This window comes from Pseudophryne corroboree, chromosome 7, assembly GCF_028390025.1.
Source record: "Pseudophryne corroboree isolate aPseCor3 chromosome 7, aPseCor3.hap2, whole genome shotgun sequence".
NCBI lineage: Eukaryota > Metazoa > Chordata > Amphibia > Anura > Myobatrachidae > Pseudophryne > Pseudophryne corroboree.
In genome coordinates this window covers 378,520,101-378,536,345 of record NC_086450.1, presented here as the reverse complement: position 1 = coordinate 378,536,345, position 16,245 = coordinate 378,520,101, and the positions used below count along the sequence as shown (strand labels likewise).

The window sequence follows — 16,245 nt, the reverse complement described above, 5'->3', positions numbered from 1 at the left end:
GGTGCTGGTCAGAGGCGGAACTAGCGGGCGATGCTAGGGGCCACCAGCTAGAATCTTGCCATGGGCATCAAACTGGTTAGGGCCGGCTCTGAGTGTGCCGCCTTGCCACCACTACACCAGGAAGCACTGGCAGCATTGACAGCAGGATTCTCCATGAAGGTGGCCCGGGCCTCCTGAGGTGAGGAGTTTTTTTTCGGTATGGCACTCCCAGTAACAGCATAGTGTGTGTGTGTGTGTGTGTGTGTGTGTGTGTGTGTGTATGTATATATATATATATATATATATATATATATATATACACATACATACATACATACATACATACATACACACTTACATATCTATTTTGATTAGACATATTGTGTCCTTTGACATAGGGGATCATTCCGAGTTGATCGCTCGCTAGATACTTTTTGCGGCGCTGCGATCAGATAGTCGGCGCCTATAGGGGAGTGTATTTTCGCTTTGCAAGTGTGTGATCGCCTGTGCAGCCGAGCTGCACAAAAAAGTTTTTAGCAGTTTCTGAGTAGCCCAGGACTTACTCAGCCGCTGCGATCACTTCAGCCTGTCCGGTCCCAAAATTGACATCAGACACCCGCCCTGCAAACGCTTGGACACGCCTGCATTTTTCCTACCACTCCCTGAAAACGGTCAGTTGCCACCCACAAACGCCTTCTTCCTGTCAATCTCCTTGTGATCGGCTGGGCGAATGGATTCTTCATACAATCCATCACTCGGCAACAATCCGCTTTGTAACCGTATGACGCGCAGTTCTGACCTGATCGCAGCGCAGCAAAAAATCCTAGCTTGTGATCAGGTCTGAATGACCCCCTTAGCGAGTTGAATCCAGTTGTTTCTTGCATGCCCATAATTAATGGAAGCTCGACAGAGCTATTCAATTGTAATGCAAATGAAAGTGAAGGCTATGGCCACCTATTGCTTATCACTTAGAAGCACTTGGTAAAACTGCATAATGTGGCTAAACCAGTCTAAACTATTGGTCATGCTGCCAAAATAGCAGTTTGGGCGATCCAACAGCCAATTGTTCACAGATTTCTGCTCACCACCTCAAGAGACTGCGAGCAGAAATCATGCAGTCATGGCAATACAATTGAATAGTTCCATTGGGCGCCCATTACTTATGGTCACCCAAAAAATAAATTCCCCCCAGTGACTCTCTCTAGAGAGATAGATATAGAGAGAGATAAAGATATATAGATAGATTTTTTATTTTATTTTCAAACACGCATACACACACGCATATATACATATATTTAAATACAGCACTAGTCACGCACCTATATCCGTAGCCCCCATCACAGCCCTGAGGAAGCACACAACAGGCCCTTCAAAAATTTCAGCTCCAGGCCCATTAAGACCTTAATCTGGCACTGCACCCGTCACAGCAGCAGTGTTAAAAAGAAAGTAAGTATGTATGGGACAAATACATAGCAATTGTAAAAATTTCTGGCACCCATTACTGATATTTGCATTCAACACATAGAGGGAATGTATTATAGCGGCACAGATTGTGTTGCTATACCACTACCTGCCTCGCCTCATTACCAAGGTGAAGCAGGAAGCCACTCTGATAAGATGTATGATCATCTTGTCTGCTTGAGTTGCGGAGTGAAAACTGCCTCCTACGGCGATTCCCGATGGAGCGCACAGTGCATCAGCTTAGGGCTGATTCGCTGTGTCCCTGTCAGGCTGGCTACACTGTGCATGTGCGAAATCTCCTGTGTGCATCCCAGAGCTGGCACCCGCCACAGCCAGGGACTGCTGTGGAGATAGGGCATCGACACCTGCAGCTGTCAAAATCGATAGCTGCAGGTGTAGGAACGATCAGTGCTGCTGACCATCAATACATTGCCCCTGCATATCGGCATGCTATCTAAAATATAGCAGCGCATGGCGCCCCTGTCGCTTTGCTCGGAGTCATTAAGCTATATACTTGAATGTCTGGCACAAGAAAATCCCTAATTTTTCTGAATGGCCTACTCAAAATAATAGTTGCATACTCTCGTGAAAAAACTACTCTTCAGGGGAGAATTTTCAAACTTTTAAGCGAGATAAAGTAGAGAAGTTGCCCATAGTAACCAATCAGCTTCTAGGTAACATTTATGTAGCACAGTGTATGACAGTTAGAAGCTGATGGGTTACTCTGGCAATTTTTCCACTTTATCTCTCTCGAAGTCTTGATACATTTCATCCTTTCTCCCATACTAGCCATTGGGTGTGGTAATAATTTAGATCTTCAAGTAAAAGAGGCTCCCGCACCAGGTTTTAAATAAATGATATCATATAGGGAATATAAATAGCATGACAATTTGTGTTGACTAAACAAATATTTCAACACAAATGCATATGAGTGGTGCTGCTTGTTGATTTAAATATGCATATATAGATTTGAAGAAGAAAAAGTAAATCAACTTTAGGTAGCAGCACTCATTCCCTTACACAAGAAGTTTAATTCTTTTTAATACAACAAATTTTGATACTTTATTAATATGATATAAAATAAGAGAAAGATCTCAATACCCACATGTGATGTAGATACCTTTATTATTACCACATGTGATGTATTATATGCCCCCTTATTATAAAGGGGTCATGTAAAGTGAAATATAAAATCAGATAGGGACAGAATAACGTGTAAGAAAAAAATAAATTTGTGCGAATAAAGATATTTGTTAAAAAAACTTGCTGGTACGCTGTCTTTATTTTATGAATTAATGAGTACCTGTGATTCAAAGAATTGTTGGGTAATCTTTAAAATAACCACTGACTATTTCTGCCAGTGATGTTTACAAAGGGTTACAAATGTTGCAGTGTTGTGACATTCCTAGTATATTATTGATTCAGTAGATCACAATGCAACACTTGTTGCTAGATAGTGGTGTGATGAGAATGTTAGAACCAACACTGCATATATTCGGATGACAGTTTAACTGTCTGATTATTAATTAATATAAGGCTCTTATTGTCCTGAATAGTACCGATGTATGATCACATGCAGACAGGTTATTTTTAGACACTAGATATTATAGGTTACCCCTATTAGAATGTATGTTCACTAGCCAGTACCCCTTAATTGATGTACTGCTATTTCAGCAATGCACTTGATGAGGCTGTGAATTTATGCAATACTGGCTTAAAAATGAGCCTGCCTTAGCATCTTTTTATTGAATTTGTATATAAGGGAGACCTAGGATTTAAATATATGTGTTAATACTACCACAAACAATGCTCTGTTAATTACACAGCTTAACCAGACATATACAATGTCACGGGTTAATGATCAAATCCTCATACAGAAACTATTTATTATCTTCCCAGTGATGTGTGCTCACATTAAATCGAGCATGCTGTATTTTTCACAAATATATGTATGTAGTTCGTTCAAATCTTTCATGCATCGATATAATAGTTCAAGTACCTGTTGCTGCCTGAATATCAGGCTGATATTGCCCTAAGCAGCACAGGCACACATACACAATCAGCACTCGAATATATGGTGTTAAACTTTTTACCAATGAGCTTGATCTATTCACACCTCAAATTACTGTCCTTACTGAAGAGAGCCATAATATCTCTCTTGAACATAATATTAACCAGATGGCTAATACTTGGAGAAATCCTCCTGTCTTATATCTTATAAACACATGCTGGCAGTATAGATATAAGACAGGAGGATTTCTCCAAGTATTAGCCATCTGGTTAATATTATGTTCAAGAGAGATATTATGGCTCTCTTCAGTAAGGACAGTAATTTGAGGTGTGAATAGATCAAGCTCATTGCTAAAAAGTTTAACACCATATATTCGAGTGCTGATTGTGTATGTGTGCCTGTGCTGCTTAGGGCAATATTCAGGCAGCAACAGGTGCTTGAACTATTATATCGATGCATGAAAGATTCGAACGAACTACATACATATATTTGTGAAAAATACAGCATGCTCGATTTAATGTGAGCACACATCACTGGGAAGATAATAAATAGTTTCTGTATGAGGATTTGATCATTAACCCGTGACATTGTATATGTCTGGTTAAGCTGTGTAATTAACAGAGCATTGTTTGTGGTAGTATTAACACATATATTTAAATTCTATGTCTCCCTTATATACAAATTCAATAAAAAGATGCTAAGGCAGGCTCATTTTTAAGCCAGTATTGCATAAATTCACAGCCTCATCAAGTGCATTGCTGAAATAGCAGTACATCAATTAAGGGGTACTGGCTAGTGAACATACATTCTAATAGGGGTAACCTATAATATCTAGTGTCTAAAAAGAACCTGTCTGCATGTGATCATACGTCGGTACTATTCAGGACAATAAGAGCCTTATATTAATTAATAATCAGACAGTTAAACTGTCATCCGAATATATGCAGTGTTGGTTCTAACATTCTCATCACACCACTATCTAGCAACAAGTGTTGCACTGTGATCTACTGAATCAATAATATACTAGGAATGTCACAACACTGCAACATTTGTAACCCTTTGTAAACATCACTGGCAGAAATAGTCAGTGGTTATTTTAAAGATTACCCAACAATTCTTTGAATCACAGGTACTCAATTCATAAAATAAAGACAGCGTACCAGCAAAAATTTTTAACAAATATCTTTATTCACACAAATTTATTTTTTTCTTACACGTTATTCTGTCCCTATCTGATTTTATATTTCACTTTACATGACCCCTTTATAATAAGGGGGCATATAATACATCACATGTGGTAATAATAAGGTATCTACATCACATGTGGGTATTGAGATCTTTCTCTTATTTTATATCATATTAATAAAGTATCAAAATTTGTTGTATTAAAAAGAATTAAACTTCTTGTGTAAGGGAATGAGTGCTGCTACCTAAAGTTGATTTACTTTTTCTTCTTCAAATCAATAATTTAGATCTATAATGGTGTTGACCTATGGTCATATGGTGTTGACATATTGACTGTTGACCAATACATTATCAATCTATCATCTGGATACCCTAGCCATTGGGCAGCTGCACAATTTATATACATACTGTATGTTTTAATAAGAACAATGATACTGTATATTTTAATGTTTCTATTGTGTTAATTCTGTCTCTTCTCAGCTTTTCAATTACATAACGCACCTATTTTATTTATCTAAATACTTTGTCAGCCTGCTCCCCCCAGTTATCCAATATGTCAGCTTCAGAAAGATCTTTTGTGATGAAACTCATAAACAGACTTTAATAATGCATAATAAAATAATTATTTTTGTAATTTACTTATTTTTTTTATTTTTGTTACATAATTACTGTTTTTGTTGATATTAGGGGGTATATCATACTGTAGCTGTCTTCCTTATTTTGTTAGCCCAGTGGGCAGAGCATTATTTTGCTCGTAAGTGAAAACAGTAAAGTAAAACAGCCAGTATTTATTTTGAGATAAAATACTAGCAAACATGCTTTGAACTTGCATTAACAATTTTTTTTGCAGATTTGTAATGTGCTGAAATAGATTTTTTCTTAAAAAAAAAAGAATAGTTCAAAATAAAAAGATAATGCATGTATTCAATAAGCTTTTGTGCCAACTGTACTCATTTTAGATAAAAACAGTACTTACATTTTAATTAACACCTGTACAAAAAATGTGCACTGTAGCTCCTGCATGTATTCAATGTGGAACCGTACAGACTAACTAATTTTCCGGGGTAAGCACTTAGGGCGCATACGCAGCCAGATCTGCATTCATCACTGCACATGCTAAGGGCCGCCCAGTATGTGTGGGGCCACCTCCCGATGTGTTCGCAATCTAATTGCGAATGCATCGGATCTAAGGTTGACCATCGGTCAGGCTGTGCTTCCAGCGGACATTTTTTTTTTTTGGAGCGGATGCGAATGACGTCACGTAGCCGCCCTGAAAAAGGTCCCGGCCCACCCCAGTTTTCCGGCGCCAATGCGACAGCAATGTGTAGGACCATGTAGACGCTGTGTGGCTGCTGCGCATGTGCACTTTGCTGCCACCGACAAACTGCGCTATGGGCCACTTTAGCAGCCCGGTCTGAGTGACCCCTTAGTGTATGATAAAATATACTGAAATACCAGAGGTAACTTTATTGCTACGTGATGATAGTGTAAGGTTTAAGCTACTTTGAGCTTATTTTGCATACTGTAGATTGCCTATATGTCACAGTGATTGGACTGCAATATGAAATATTATTGTGTGTTTTAAAGATGATTGTCACCGTGAGCAAGGGGTCTATGTATTAAACATGTGCGGTAACTAATAATTGGATTCTTTCTTCAGCAATACAGATTTTAGTTATGCCGTAAATTACCAATGCAAGATGAAATGGTTCTCTCTCATGGAAGATGTACTAAGCCTTGAAAAGTGATGAAGTGGAGAGTGATACAGTACCAGCAGTGGTGCAGAGAGAGGGGGGGAGAGGGTACAAAATACCCGGGCCCAGGTCTGATGGAGGGGCCCAGTGAGAGTCCAGTAGGGGCCCAGGCCCCCTCCCTCTTACCTAGCAGCAGCAGCTGTAGCTCTTTTCTTCAGCCCAAATGATGCTGTATACTGGGCTGTAGGGTGGCCATGAGGTGCTTAAAATACTATTTTTTTCAGTATTTTTTCCTAAAGGTACATGACCATACCCCCTGTAATAAGACCACGCCCCTTGAAAAGTACCTGAGTCCATCCCGGCTCTCGTCTGCCCTGAGTACCAGCTCCTAACTGCAATGTTACAGATTGTGTTTGAAATATGGCAGTTAGGAGCTGGTTGGTTGGTAGTTTATCACTCTCCACTTTATCACTTTTAAAGGTTTAGTACATCTGACTCACTAAGCCTGATGCTGCCAGCAAAGGTCACAGTAAAATGCGTATGCACATAGTAGCCTGATCCGATAAAGCAAAACTATCCTGGCTTCACCAGTCGCCTTTGCCTTGTATAGGGTTACACTATCAGCGAAAAGCAAACATTTTCACTGCTTATTAACTTCATCCCCATAGAAACTGGTAAGTGGTGCAAACTCTGATTTCTCCCTTGTTAATCCGGTAATAAATTAAGAAAAGACCTTTCTCCAGTGAAAACATCACATACTGTAACAAGCAACTAGTGACATCACTGAGTTGTTAAGCTGCAATCACATGAATACCTGTACCGAACATTTTCTAGACATTTATGTTACATGTGCACAGAGGCGGATTGGCCATAGACCCTACAGGGAAGATTCCCGATGGGCCGACGCACCCTGTGGGCCTGTTTTGTTTGAGGACATGTGGTCCTATTTATAGACATAATGAATAAGATGCCAAACAATTTGCATATATGAAAATTACTTTGCCACTTATATTCTCTGTCTGCCTGCTTGGCTGACATATAAGATTGTGTGAATAGTGATTGGGATACGGTTGGTGTAATAAGCAAAAAAATATATCTTTCTAGAGAATGATATAGTTTCCTAAATTCTAAAGGTGTATCATATAATGTGCTCATAATATTTAATTGTATTTCCTTTTAACTTCCCCCTTGATGCTGGACATGCCCACTATCTGGAAAGTCTTGGGGGGAGGGTGCTGCTGCCATGGCCCATGACTAGACCTTACAACTCTGGTGCTGCCCAAGTGGGGCCACTAGTACAATTTTCCCAGGGCCGCTTTTTGTTCCCAATCCGCCCCTGCATGTGCAGTATGATTTATATATAATCCATCTGCTTTATTGAATGATAGATGCACTGTTATATATTTGATTTTATATTTTAGTTTTCCTTCTTAGAGTTAGCATGTTGCCAAATATATTGTGTGTATACTGTATATATATATATATATATATATACTGTATATATATATATATATATATATAGATAGAGAGAGAGAGAGAGAGAGAGAGAGAGGGACAGAGAGAGAGAGAGAGAGAGAGAGAGAGAGAGGGAGAGAGAGAGAGAGAGAGAGAGAGAGAGAGAGAGAGAGAGAGAGAGAGAGAGAGAGAGAGAGACTAGTATAGTGTCTGTAAACATGGGATTTTGCCTCCAACATTATAATTGTAGACATATACCGTGGTGACTCGTATCACAAAAATGCTGCATGGGTGATTGCCAGTACAGGAATAGATAAATAATGTTTTCAAATTACAATAAGTCTGCAATGTATTTTCTGCCAAGAGATTTAAGAATTGTCTGCAATGCTAAAAACTGCTACAAGGTGGCAGTGCACATCCAAGTAACTGCTACAAGGTGGCAGTGCACATCCGCAGTAACTGCTACAAGGTGGCAGTGCACATCCGCAGTAACTGCTACAAGGTGGGAGTGCACATCCACAGTAACTGCTACAAGGTGGCAGTGCACATCCGCAGTAACTGCTACAAGGTGGCAGTGCACATCCGCAGTAACTGCTACAAGGTGGCAGTGCACATCCGCAGTAACTGTTACAAGGTGGCAGAGCACATCCGCAGTAACTGCTACAAGGTGGCAGTGCACATCCACAGTAACTGCTACAAGGTGGCAGTGCACATCCACAGTAACTGCTACCAGGTGGCAGAGCACATCCACAGTAACTGCTACCAGGTGGCAGAGCACATCCACAGTAACTGTTACAAGGTGGCAGTGCACATCCGCAGTAACTGCTACCAGGTGGCAGTGCACATCCGCAGTAACTGTTACAAGGTGGCAGTGCACATCCACAGTAACTGCTACAAGGTGGCAGTGCATATCCACAGTAACTGCTACAAGGTGGCAGTGCACATCCACAGTAACTGCTACAAGGTGGCAGAGCACATCCGCAGTAACTGCTACCAGGTGGCAGAGCACATCCGCAGTAACTGCTACCAGGTGGCAGAGCACATCCGCAGTAACTGCTACAAGGTGGCAGTGCACATCCACAGTAACTGCTACCAGGTGGCAGTGCACATCCACAGTAACTGCTACAAGGTGGCAGAGCACATCCACAGTAACTGCTACAAGGTGGCAGTGCACATCCACAGTAACTGCTACAAGGTGGCAGTGCACATCCGCAGTAACTGCTACAAGGTGGCAGTGCACATCCGCAGTAACTGTTACAAGGTGGCAGAGCACATCCACAGTAACTGCTACAAGGTGGCAGTGCACATCCACAGTAACTGCTACAAGGTGGCAGTGCACATCCACAGTAACTGCTACAAGGTGGCAGAGCACATCCACAGTAACTGCTACAAGGTGGCAGTGCACATCCACAGTAACTGCTACAAGGTGGCAGTGCACATCCGCAGTAACTGCTACAAGGTGGCAGTGCACATCCGCAGTAACTGTTACAAGGTGGCAGAGCACATCCACAGTAACTGCTACAAGGTGGCAGTGCACATCCACAGTAACTGCTACCAGGTGGCAGTGCACATCCGCAGTAACTGTTACAAGGTGGCAGAGCACATCCACAGTAACTGCTACAAGGTGGCAGTGCACATCCGCAGTAACTGTTACAAGGTGGCAGAGCACATCCACAGTAACTGTTACAAGGTGGCAGAGCACATCCACAGTAACTGCTACAAGGTGGCAGAGCACATCCACAGTAACTGCTACAAGGTGGCAGTGCACATCCACAGTAACTGCTACAAGGTGGCAGTGCACATCCACAGTAACTGCTACAAGGTGGCAGAGCACATCCACAGTAACTGCTACAAGGTGGCAGTGCACATCCGCAGTAACTGCTACAAGGTGGCAGTGCACATCCACAGTAACTGCTACAAGGTGGCAGTGCACATCCACAGTAACTGCTACAAGGTGGCAGTGCACATCCGCAGTAACTGTTACAAGGTGGCAGAGCACATCCACAGTAACTGCTACAAGGTGGCAGTGCACATCCACAGTAACTGCTACAAGGTGGCAGAGCACATCCACAGTAACTGTTACAAGGTGGCAGTGCACATCCACAGTAACTGCTACCAGGTGGCAGAGCACATCCACAGTAACTGCTACCAGGTGGCAGAGCACATCCACAGTAACTGCTACCAGGTGGCAGAGCACATCCGCAGTAACTGCTACAAGGTGGCAGTGCACATCCGCAGTAACTGCTACAAGGTGGCAGAGCACATCCACAGTAACTGCTACCAGGTGGCAGAGCACATCCGCAGTAACTGCTACAAAGTGGCAGTGCACATCCACAGTAACTGCTACAAGGTGGCAGTGCACATCCACAGTAACTGCTACAAGGTGGCAGTGCACATCCACAGTAACTGCTACAAGGTGGCAGTGCACATCCACAGTAACTGCTACAAGGTGGCAGTGCACATCCACAGTAACTGCTACAAGGTGGCAGTGCACATCCACAGTAACTGCTACAAGGTGGCAGTGCACATCCACAGTAACTGCTACAAGGTGGGAGTGCACATCCACAGTTACTGCTACAATGTGGCAGTGCACATCCACAGTAACTGCTACAAGGTGGCAGAGCACATCCACAGTTACTGCTACAATGTGGCAGTGCACATCCACAGTAACTGCTACAAGGTGGCAGTGCACATCCACAGTAACTGCTACAAGGTGGGAGTGCACATCCACAGTAACTGCTACAAGGTGGCAGTGCACATCCACAGTAACTGTTACAAGGTGGGAGTGCACATCCACAGTAACTGCTACAAGGTGGCAGTGCATATCCACAGTAACTGCTACAAGGTGGCAGAGCACATCCACAGTAACTGCTACCAGGTGGCAGAGCACATCCACAGTAACTGTTACAAGGTGGCAGTGCACATCCGCAGTAACTGCTACAAGGTGGCAGAGCACATCCACAGTAACTGCTACAAGGTGGCAGTGCACATCCACAGTAACTGCTACAAGGTGGCAGTGCACATCCACAGTAACTGCTACAAGGTGGCAGTGCACATCCACAGTAACTGCTACAAGGTGGCAGTGCACATCCACAGTAACTGCTACAAGGTGGGAGTGCATATCCACAGTAACTGCTACAAGGTGGCAGAGCACATCCACAGTAACTGCTACCAGGTGGCAGAGCACATCCACAGTAACTGTTACAAGGTGGCAGTGCACATCCGCAGTAACTGCTACAAGGTGGGAGTGCATATCCACAGTAACTGCTACAAGGTGGCAGAGCACATCCACAGTAACTGCTACCAGGTGGCAGAGCACATCCACAGTAACTGTTACAAGGTGGCAGAGCACATCCACAGTAACTGCTACAAGGTGGCAGTGCACATCCACAGTAACTGCTACAAGGTGGCAGTGCACATCCACAGTAACTGCTACAAGGTGGCAGTGCACATCCACAGTAACTGCTACAAGGTGGGAGTGCACATCCACAGTAACTGCTACAAGGTGGCAGTGCACATCCACAGTAACTGCTACAAGGTGGCAGTGCACATCCGCAGTAACTGTTACAAGGTGGGAGTGCACATCCGCAGTAACTGCTACAAGGTGGCAGTGCACATCCGCAGTAACTGTTACAAGGTGGGAGTGCACATCCGCAGTAACTGCTACAAGGTGGCAGAGCACATCCACAGTAACTGCTACAAGGTGGCAGTGCACATCCGCAGTAACTGTTACAAGGTGGGAGTGCACATCCACAGTAACTGCTACAAGGTGGCAGAGCACATCCACAGTAACTGTTACAAGGTGGGAGTGCACATCCGCAGTAACTGCTACAAGGTGGCAGTGCACATCCACAGTAACTGCTACAAGGTGGCAGAGCACATCCGCAGTAACTGCTACAAGGTGGCAGTGCACATCCACAGTAACTGCTACAAGGTGGCAGAGCACATCCACAGTAACTGCTACAAGGTGGGAGTGCACATACGCAGTAACTGCTACAAGGTGGGAGTGCACATCCAGTGACATGTCAGGCATATAGGGGATGCACCAAAGGTCGATTAGCTGAACTGGCTATACATTTTTGTTGTTGTTGTTGATTTGCTAGTCACCCAATCTATTACAGCCAAAGCAACCTACAAATCACACTTTTCCAAACATCCCATAAGACAGATTTGGTATATTATGTCGATCCTAACCATGTACGCATTTTGAATGCCGACACAGTGATAATGTTGATATGTTAATAGTGCTGACAATCCATTTGTATGGTATACCTAACGGTAACCCTAACCCCTAAACCTAGCTCTAGAGCTAATTTCAACATTTTCTGGCCATACCAACATTTTCCAGATGTCAACATGTTAGATCTTAACATTTTAACCATGGCAATATCATAACTGTCGACATTCATTATGAATATTGATACAGTGACCATTGGCTTCCTGACTGTATAGCAAAAAGACAATCTCCAGACTTTGCAATATCACTTAAATAATATATTTATGTGCAGTACGTAAATGACATAACAAAAAGATCTGAATAAAGATAAACAGTACGTCAGTTGCTGTTGAATACAACAAAAACATTTTCAGCAGTTTTGTATACTTCAGATTGCTTCACAATGAGTGGGAGTTAAAATAAAATAACTTTTATGGTTGAACAAGGATTGAAATAATTTTTAAACATTGTAAAGCGCCAGCATATTATCCAACTTTATACAGTGAGTGTTACATGATACAAATAAAGGGGGTAATTCCAAGTTGATCGCAGCAGGAAATTTTTTAGCAGTTGGGCAAAACCATGTGCACTGCAGGGGAGGCAGATATAACATTTGCAGAGAGAGTTAGGTTTGGGTGGGTTATTTTGTTTCTGTGCAGGGTAAATACTGGCTGCTTTATTTTTACACTGCAATTTAGATTGCAGATTGAACACACCCCACCCAAATATAACTCTCTCTGCACATGTTATATCTGCCTCCCCTGCAGTGCACATGGTTTTGCCCAACTGCAAAAAAATTTCCTGCTGCGATTAACTTGGAATTACCCCCAAAGTACATACAGTGACAGAGACAGAATGTAAAGTGCAATCAATACAGAGAGGTAACAGCCCTGCTCTGACCAGCCTGGGTATGGAGCATTATCAAGGAACAAAGAATTGGACCTTTTAAAGAGATGGTCGTCTGGGATACTGCCCTATGCAACCACTACTCTTTCTTCTATATACTTAATTAAAGCAAAGTCTATGTTACCTCCATAAAAGTGTAATCTGGTCTGTAAAGATCCATGATGTGCAAGTTCCCAATAATAGGCAGAGGAGTCGGTCCTGGGGGAAATTTATAGATGTTTCTTTTAGAAAAGCTCATGATGATTTTTGCACACATCATAATGACGGTGCATAGCAGGAATAGTGTCACTGACTCGGAGTAGACAGTCATGATAGTTTGTGTTCTGCAATCCGAGTCATTAGCAGATACAAAGCCTCTGTATATATATACAGTACTGTAATAAGCCTGTGCCCATCACCAACTAAGCTCCGCCCACTACAAATAGAACTTCTTCAAAATAGGTTCTTCGAGTATTAAGGAGATGATTAAACAGAGTTGGCAAAACAATTAGTCTCCTGTTTCTCAACACATTTCCGCCAAATCAAACATTCAGGGATTAAATAATACAGAGATTTGTTGCTTGTCACTGTTTTAAAATAATTTAATTTCGTCAATATTGTAGATTAAATGAATACAAAATAAAAATAAATACAAAATTGGATTTCAGATTGCTTTGTGAGAGCCGACAATTTCGACTTCTGCATTAATATGTACAGTTATTTATATTCCACATCAAAAATTCCTATTACCACGATAACGTTAAAAGTGTATCAGATCGTTTCACAACTTTTTCTTTCACAAAACTTAGTCGTGTTTGTGCCAAAATTGATCTGACACAGGGGAGCTTTTATTAACCCTTGTTCTTAAGCCTAGGTTGGAGATAAAGTTAACAGAGATAAAGTACCAGCCAGTCCACTCCTAACTGACATGTCACAGGCTGGGTTTGAAAAATGACAGTTAGGAGCTGATTGGCTGGTACTTTATCTCCGTTGACTTTATCTCCATCCAAGGCTTAGTAAATAGACCCCTTAATGCAGGGTCGGACTGGCCCACAGAGGAATAGGGGAAACAACCAGTGGGCCCGCCTCCTCCTCTAGGGATTAGGTTCCAGGCTGTATCCTAGTGCACTGTAATGATACATTATACATATGTTACCTTATACTGCACAGGACTATGGGCCCAGCCCATGCACTCTCTTATGGTTAGGTGGGCCTCCTTGGTCATTGGCCAGACCTCCACTATTGCCTGGCCACATCCTTAAGCATGAGCCCCTACCACTGTATTTCCCTGGTGGGCCCTTCTTGCCTCAGTCTGACACTGCCTTAATGTTTAAAGTAGTAAAGACATTGATTTTGGAGTATCACTTAATATCTTGGACACTATATTGTGCGCACATACTGTAAGAGGATTTTGGGCCTTATTCAGGTTTGTTAGCAATCCATAAAAAGCACACTAATGGACAAAACATAGATGGTGGGATGTATTAAGATACATCGCTGCCCCTCACCGGTTACCGCAGCGATGTTGATCTATCTTTCCTCTCCAGACCTCTCCCGTGCTCTCCTGACTCGTATCTCCAACTGTCTCTCTGCTACCTCTTCCTGGATGTCCCAGCGCTTTCTTAAACTTAACATGTCTAAGACCGAGCTGATCATCTTACCTCCCTCCCGCATAACCTCACCTCCTACAATCTCATTATCTATTGATGGCACTACTATCTCCTCTAGCCCCCAAGTGCGCTGTCTAGGAGTAATCCTTGACTCCTCCCTCTCCTTCAAACCACACATTCAGCACCTCTCACAAACCTGCCATTTTCATCTAAAAAATATTTCCAGGATCAGACCCTTTCTGACCCAGGATGCTACTAAGACTCTTATCCACTCACTGGTCATCTCCAGACTGGACTACTGTAATCTGCTCCTGACCGGCATTCCTGACAAACACCTCTCTCCACTCCAATCTATCCTCAATGCTGCTGCCCGGCTCATTTTCCTCACCAAACGCACTACGTCCACCTCTCCTCTCTTACTAGACCTTCACTGGCTTCCCTTCCCTTTCAGAATCCATTTCAAGCTTCTCACACTCGCTTACAAAGCCCTCACCGACTCCTCTCCCATCTACATCTCTGATCTTCTCTCCCTTTACACTCCCACCCGTCCTCTTCGCTCTGCTAATGCATGCCGACTCTCCTGCCTACGGATTACTTCCTCCCACTCCTACCTCCAAGATTTTTCACGTGCTGCACCACTTCTCTGGAATTCCCTACCTCTCCCCCTCAGACTCTTCTCCTCTCTACAAAACTTCAAACGGGCTCTCAAGACCCACTTCAATAATATGTACTAACATATGCGATCAATATCGCGATGCGGTGACGGAGGCCCCCCGCGATACCTGTAAGGTGGTTTGCGGGGGGTCTCCGTCATCTCCCTGGGGTCCCCACACTGGCTAGACGCCGGGAAGCAGCAGCAGGCTGCCCCCGGTGCTTCCTCCTCCCCCCTGCAGCTGGAAGGACGTCCGGCTGCGTTGCTAGGTGGGAGGAGGAGATTACCTTCTGGGTCCAGGGCAGCCTGGAGGAAGGTATGCCGGGGGGGAGGGGGGGTTGGCGTCTGCAGGGGTGTTGGCGGGTTGCGGCGGTCGGCGATAAGAAGCCCATTGGCTTCTATAGGGTATCGCCATCCAGAGATGGCGATACCCTGGACGCCGAAAAGGCGGCGGTAGGGTGTTAGTAAATTTGAAAATGCGGTAAAACCCCCGTTTTGGGGGGTTTTACCACATTTTTGCTTTAGTACATCCCGCCCAGAGACAGATGTATCATGGGGATCCGGTCAGGATCCTGACTGTTGGGATCCCGGCTGTCAAAATACAAACGCCAGAATACAGACACTGATCAGAATGCTGGCGCCGGCATCCTGACAGCCTGGATTCCGTCAGGTTTAGGCTGCTGGAAGGGGGAGTAAGGTTCAGGCACCCCCGGGGAGGGTCAGGGTTAGGCTGCGTTGGGGAGAAGGTTAGATTTAGGCTGCAGAAAGAGGGGGTTAGGGGATGAGGGGTTGCATACTTACCCAACCCCTATCTGTATTTTAGATAGCAGGATATTCTGGCCGCTGGCATCCCAACCTCCGGCATTACAGCCCCAACCCGCAACTTGTGCAGAGAGAGTTAGATTTGGGTGGGGTGTGTTCAAACTGAAATCTAAATTGCAGTGTAGAAAAAAAGCAGTCAGTATTTACCCTGCACAGAAACAATATAACCCACCCAAATCTAACACTCGCTGCACAGGTTACATCTGCCTCCCCTGCAGTGCACATGGTTTTACCCATTATCGTGCTTTCTGGGTTTGCTAACAAACCTGTATAAT

The 16,245-nt window shown here is 43.5% G+C and overlaps 1 protein-coding gene and 1 long non-coding RNA gene across 4 annotated transcripts in view; one reads left to right on the top strand and one right to left on the bottom strand.

The window, feature by feature from the left end:
• The window catches only part of LOC134945337 (cytochrome P450 2W1-like), an 88,976-nt gene extending 75,730 nt beyond the window's left edge, over nucleotides 1-13,246 (bottom strand). For both annotated transcript variants that reach the window (XM_063934541.1, XM_063934542.1), the window contains exon 1: nucleotides 13,032-13,246. In XM_063934541.1, coding sequence (XP_063790611.1) covers nucleotides 13,032-13,217 — 186 coding nt within the window. In that variant the 5' untranslated portion in view covers nucleotides 13,218-13,246. The remainder of the gene's footprint in view (nucleotides 1-13,031) is intronic.
• LOC134945340 (uncharacterized) overlaps nucleotides 1-16,245 on the top strand; it is a 171,285-nt gene that overhangs the window by 93,860 nt on the left and 61,180 nt on the right. The gene's annotated exons all lie outside the window — the stretch shown is intronic.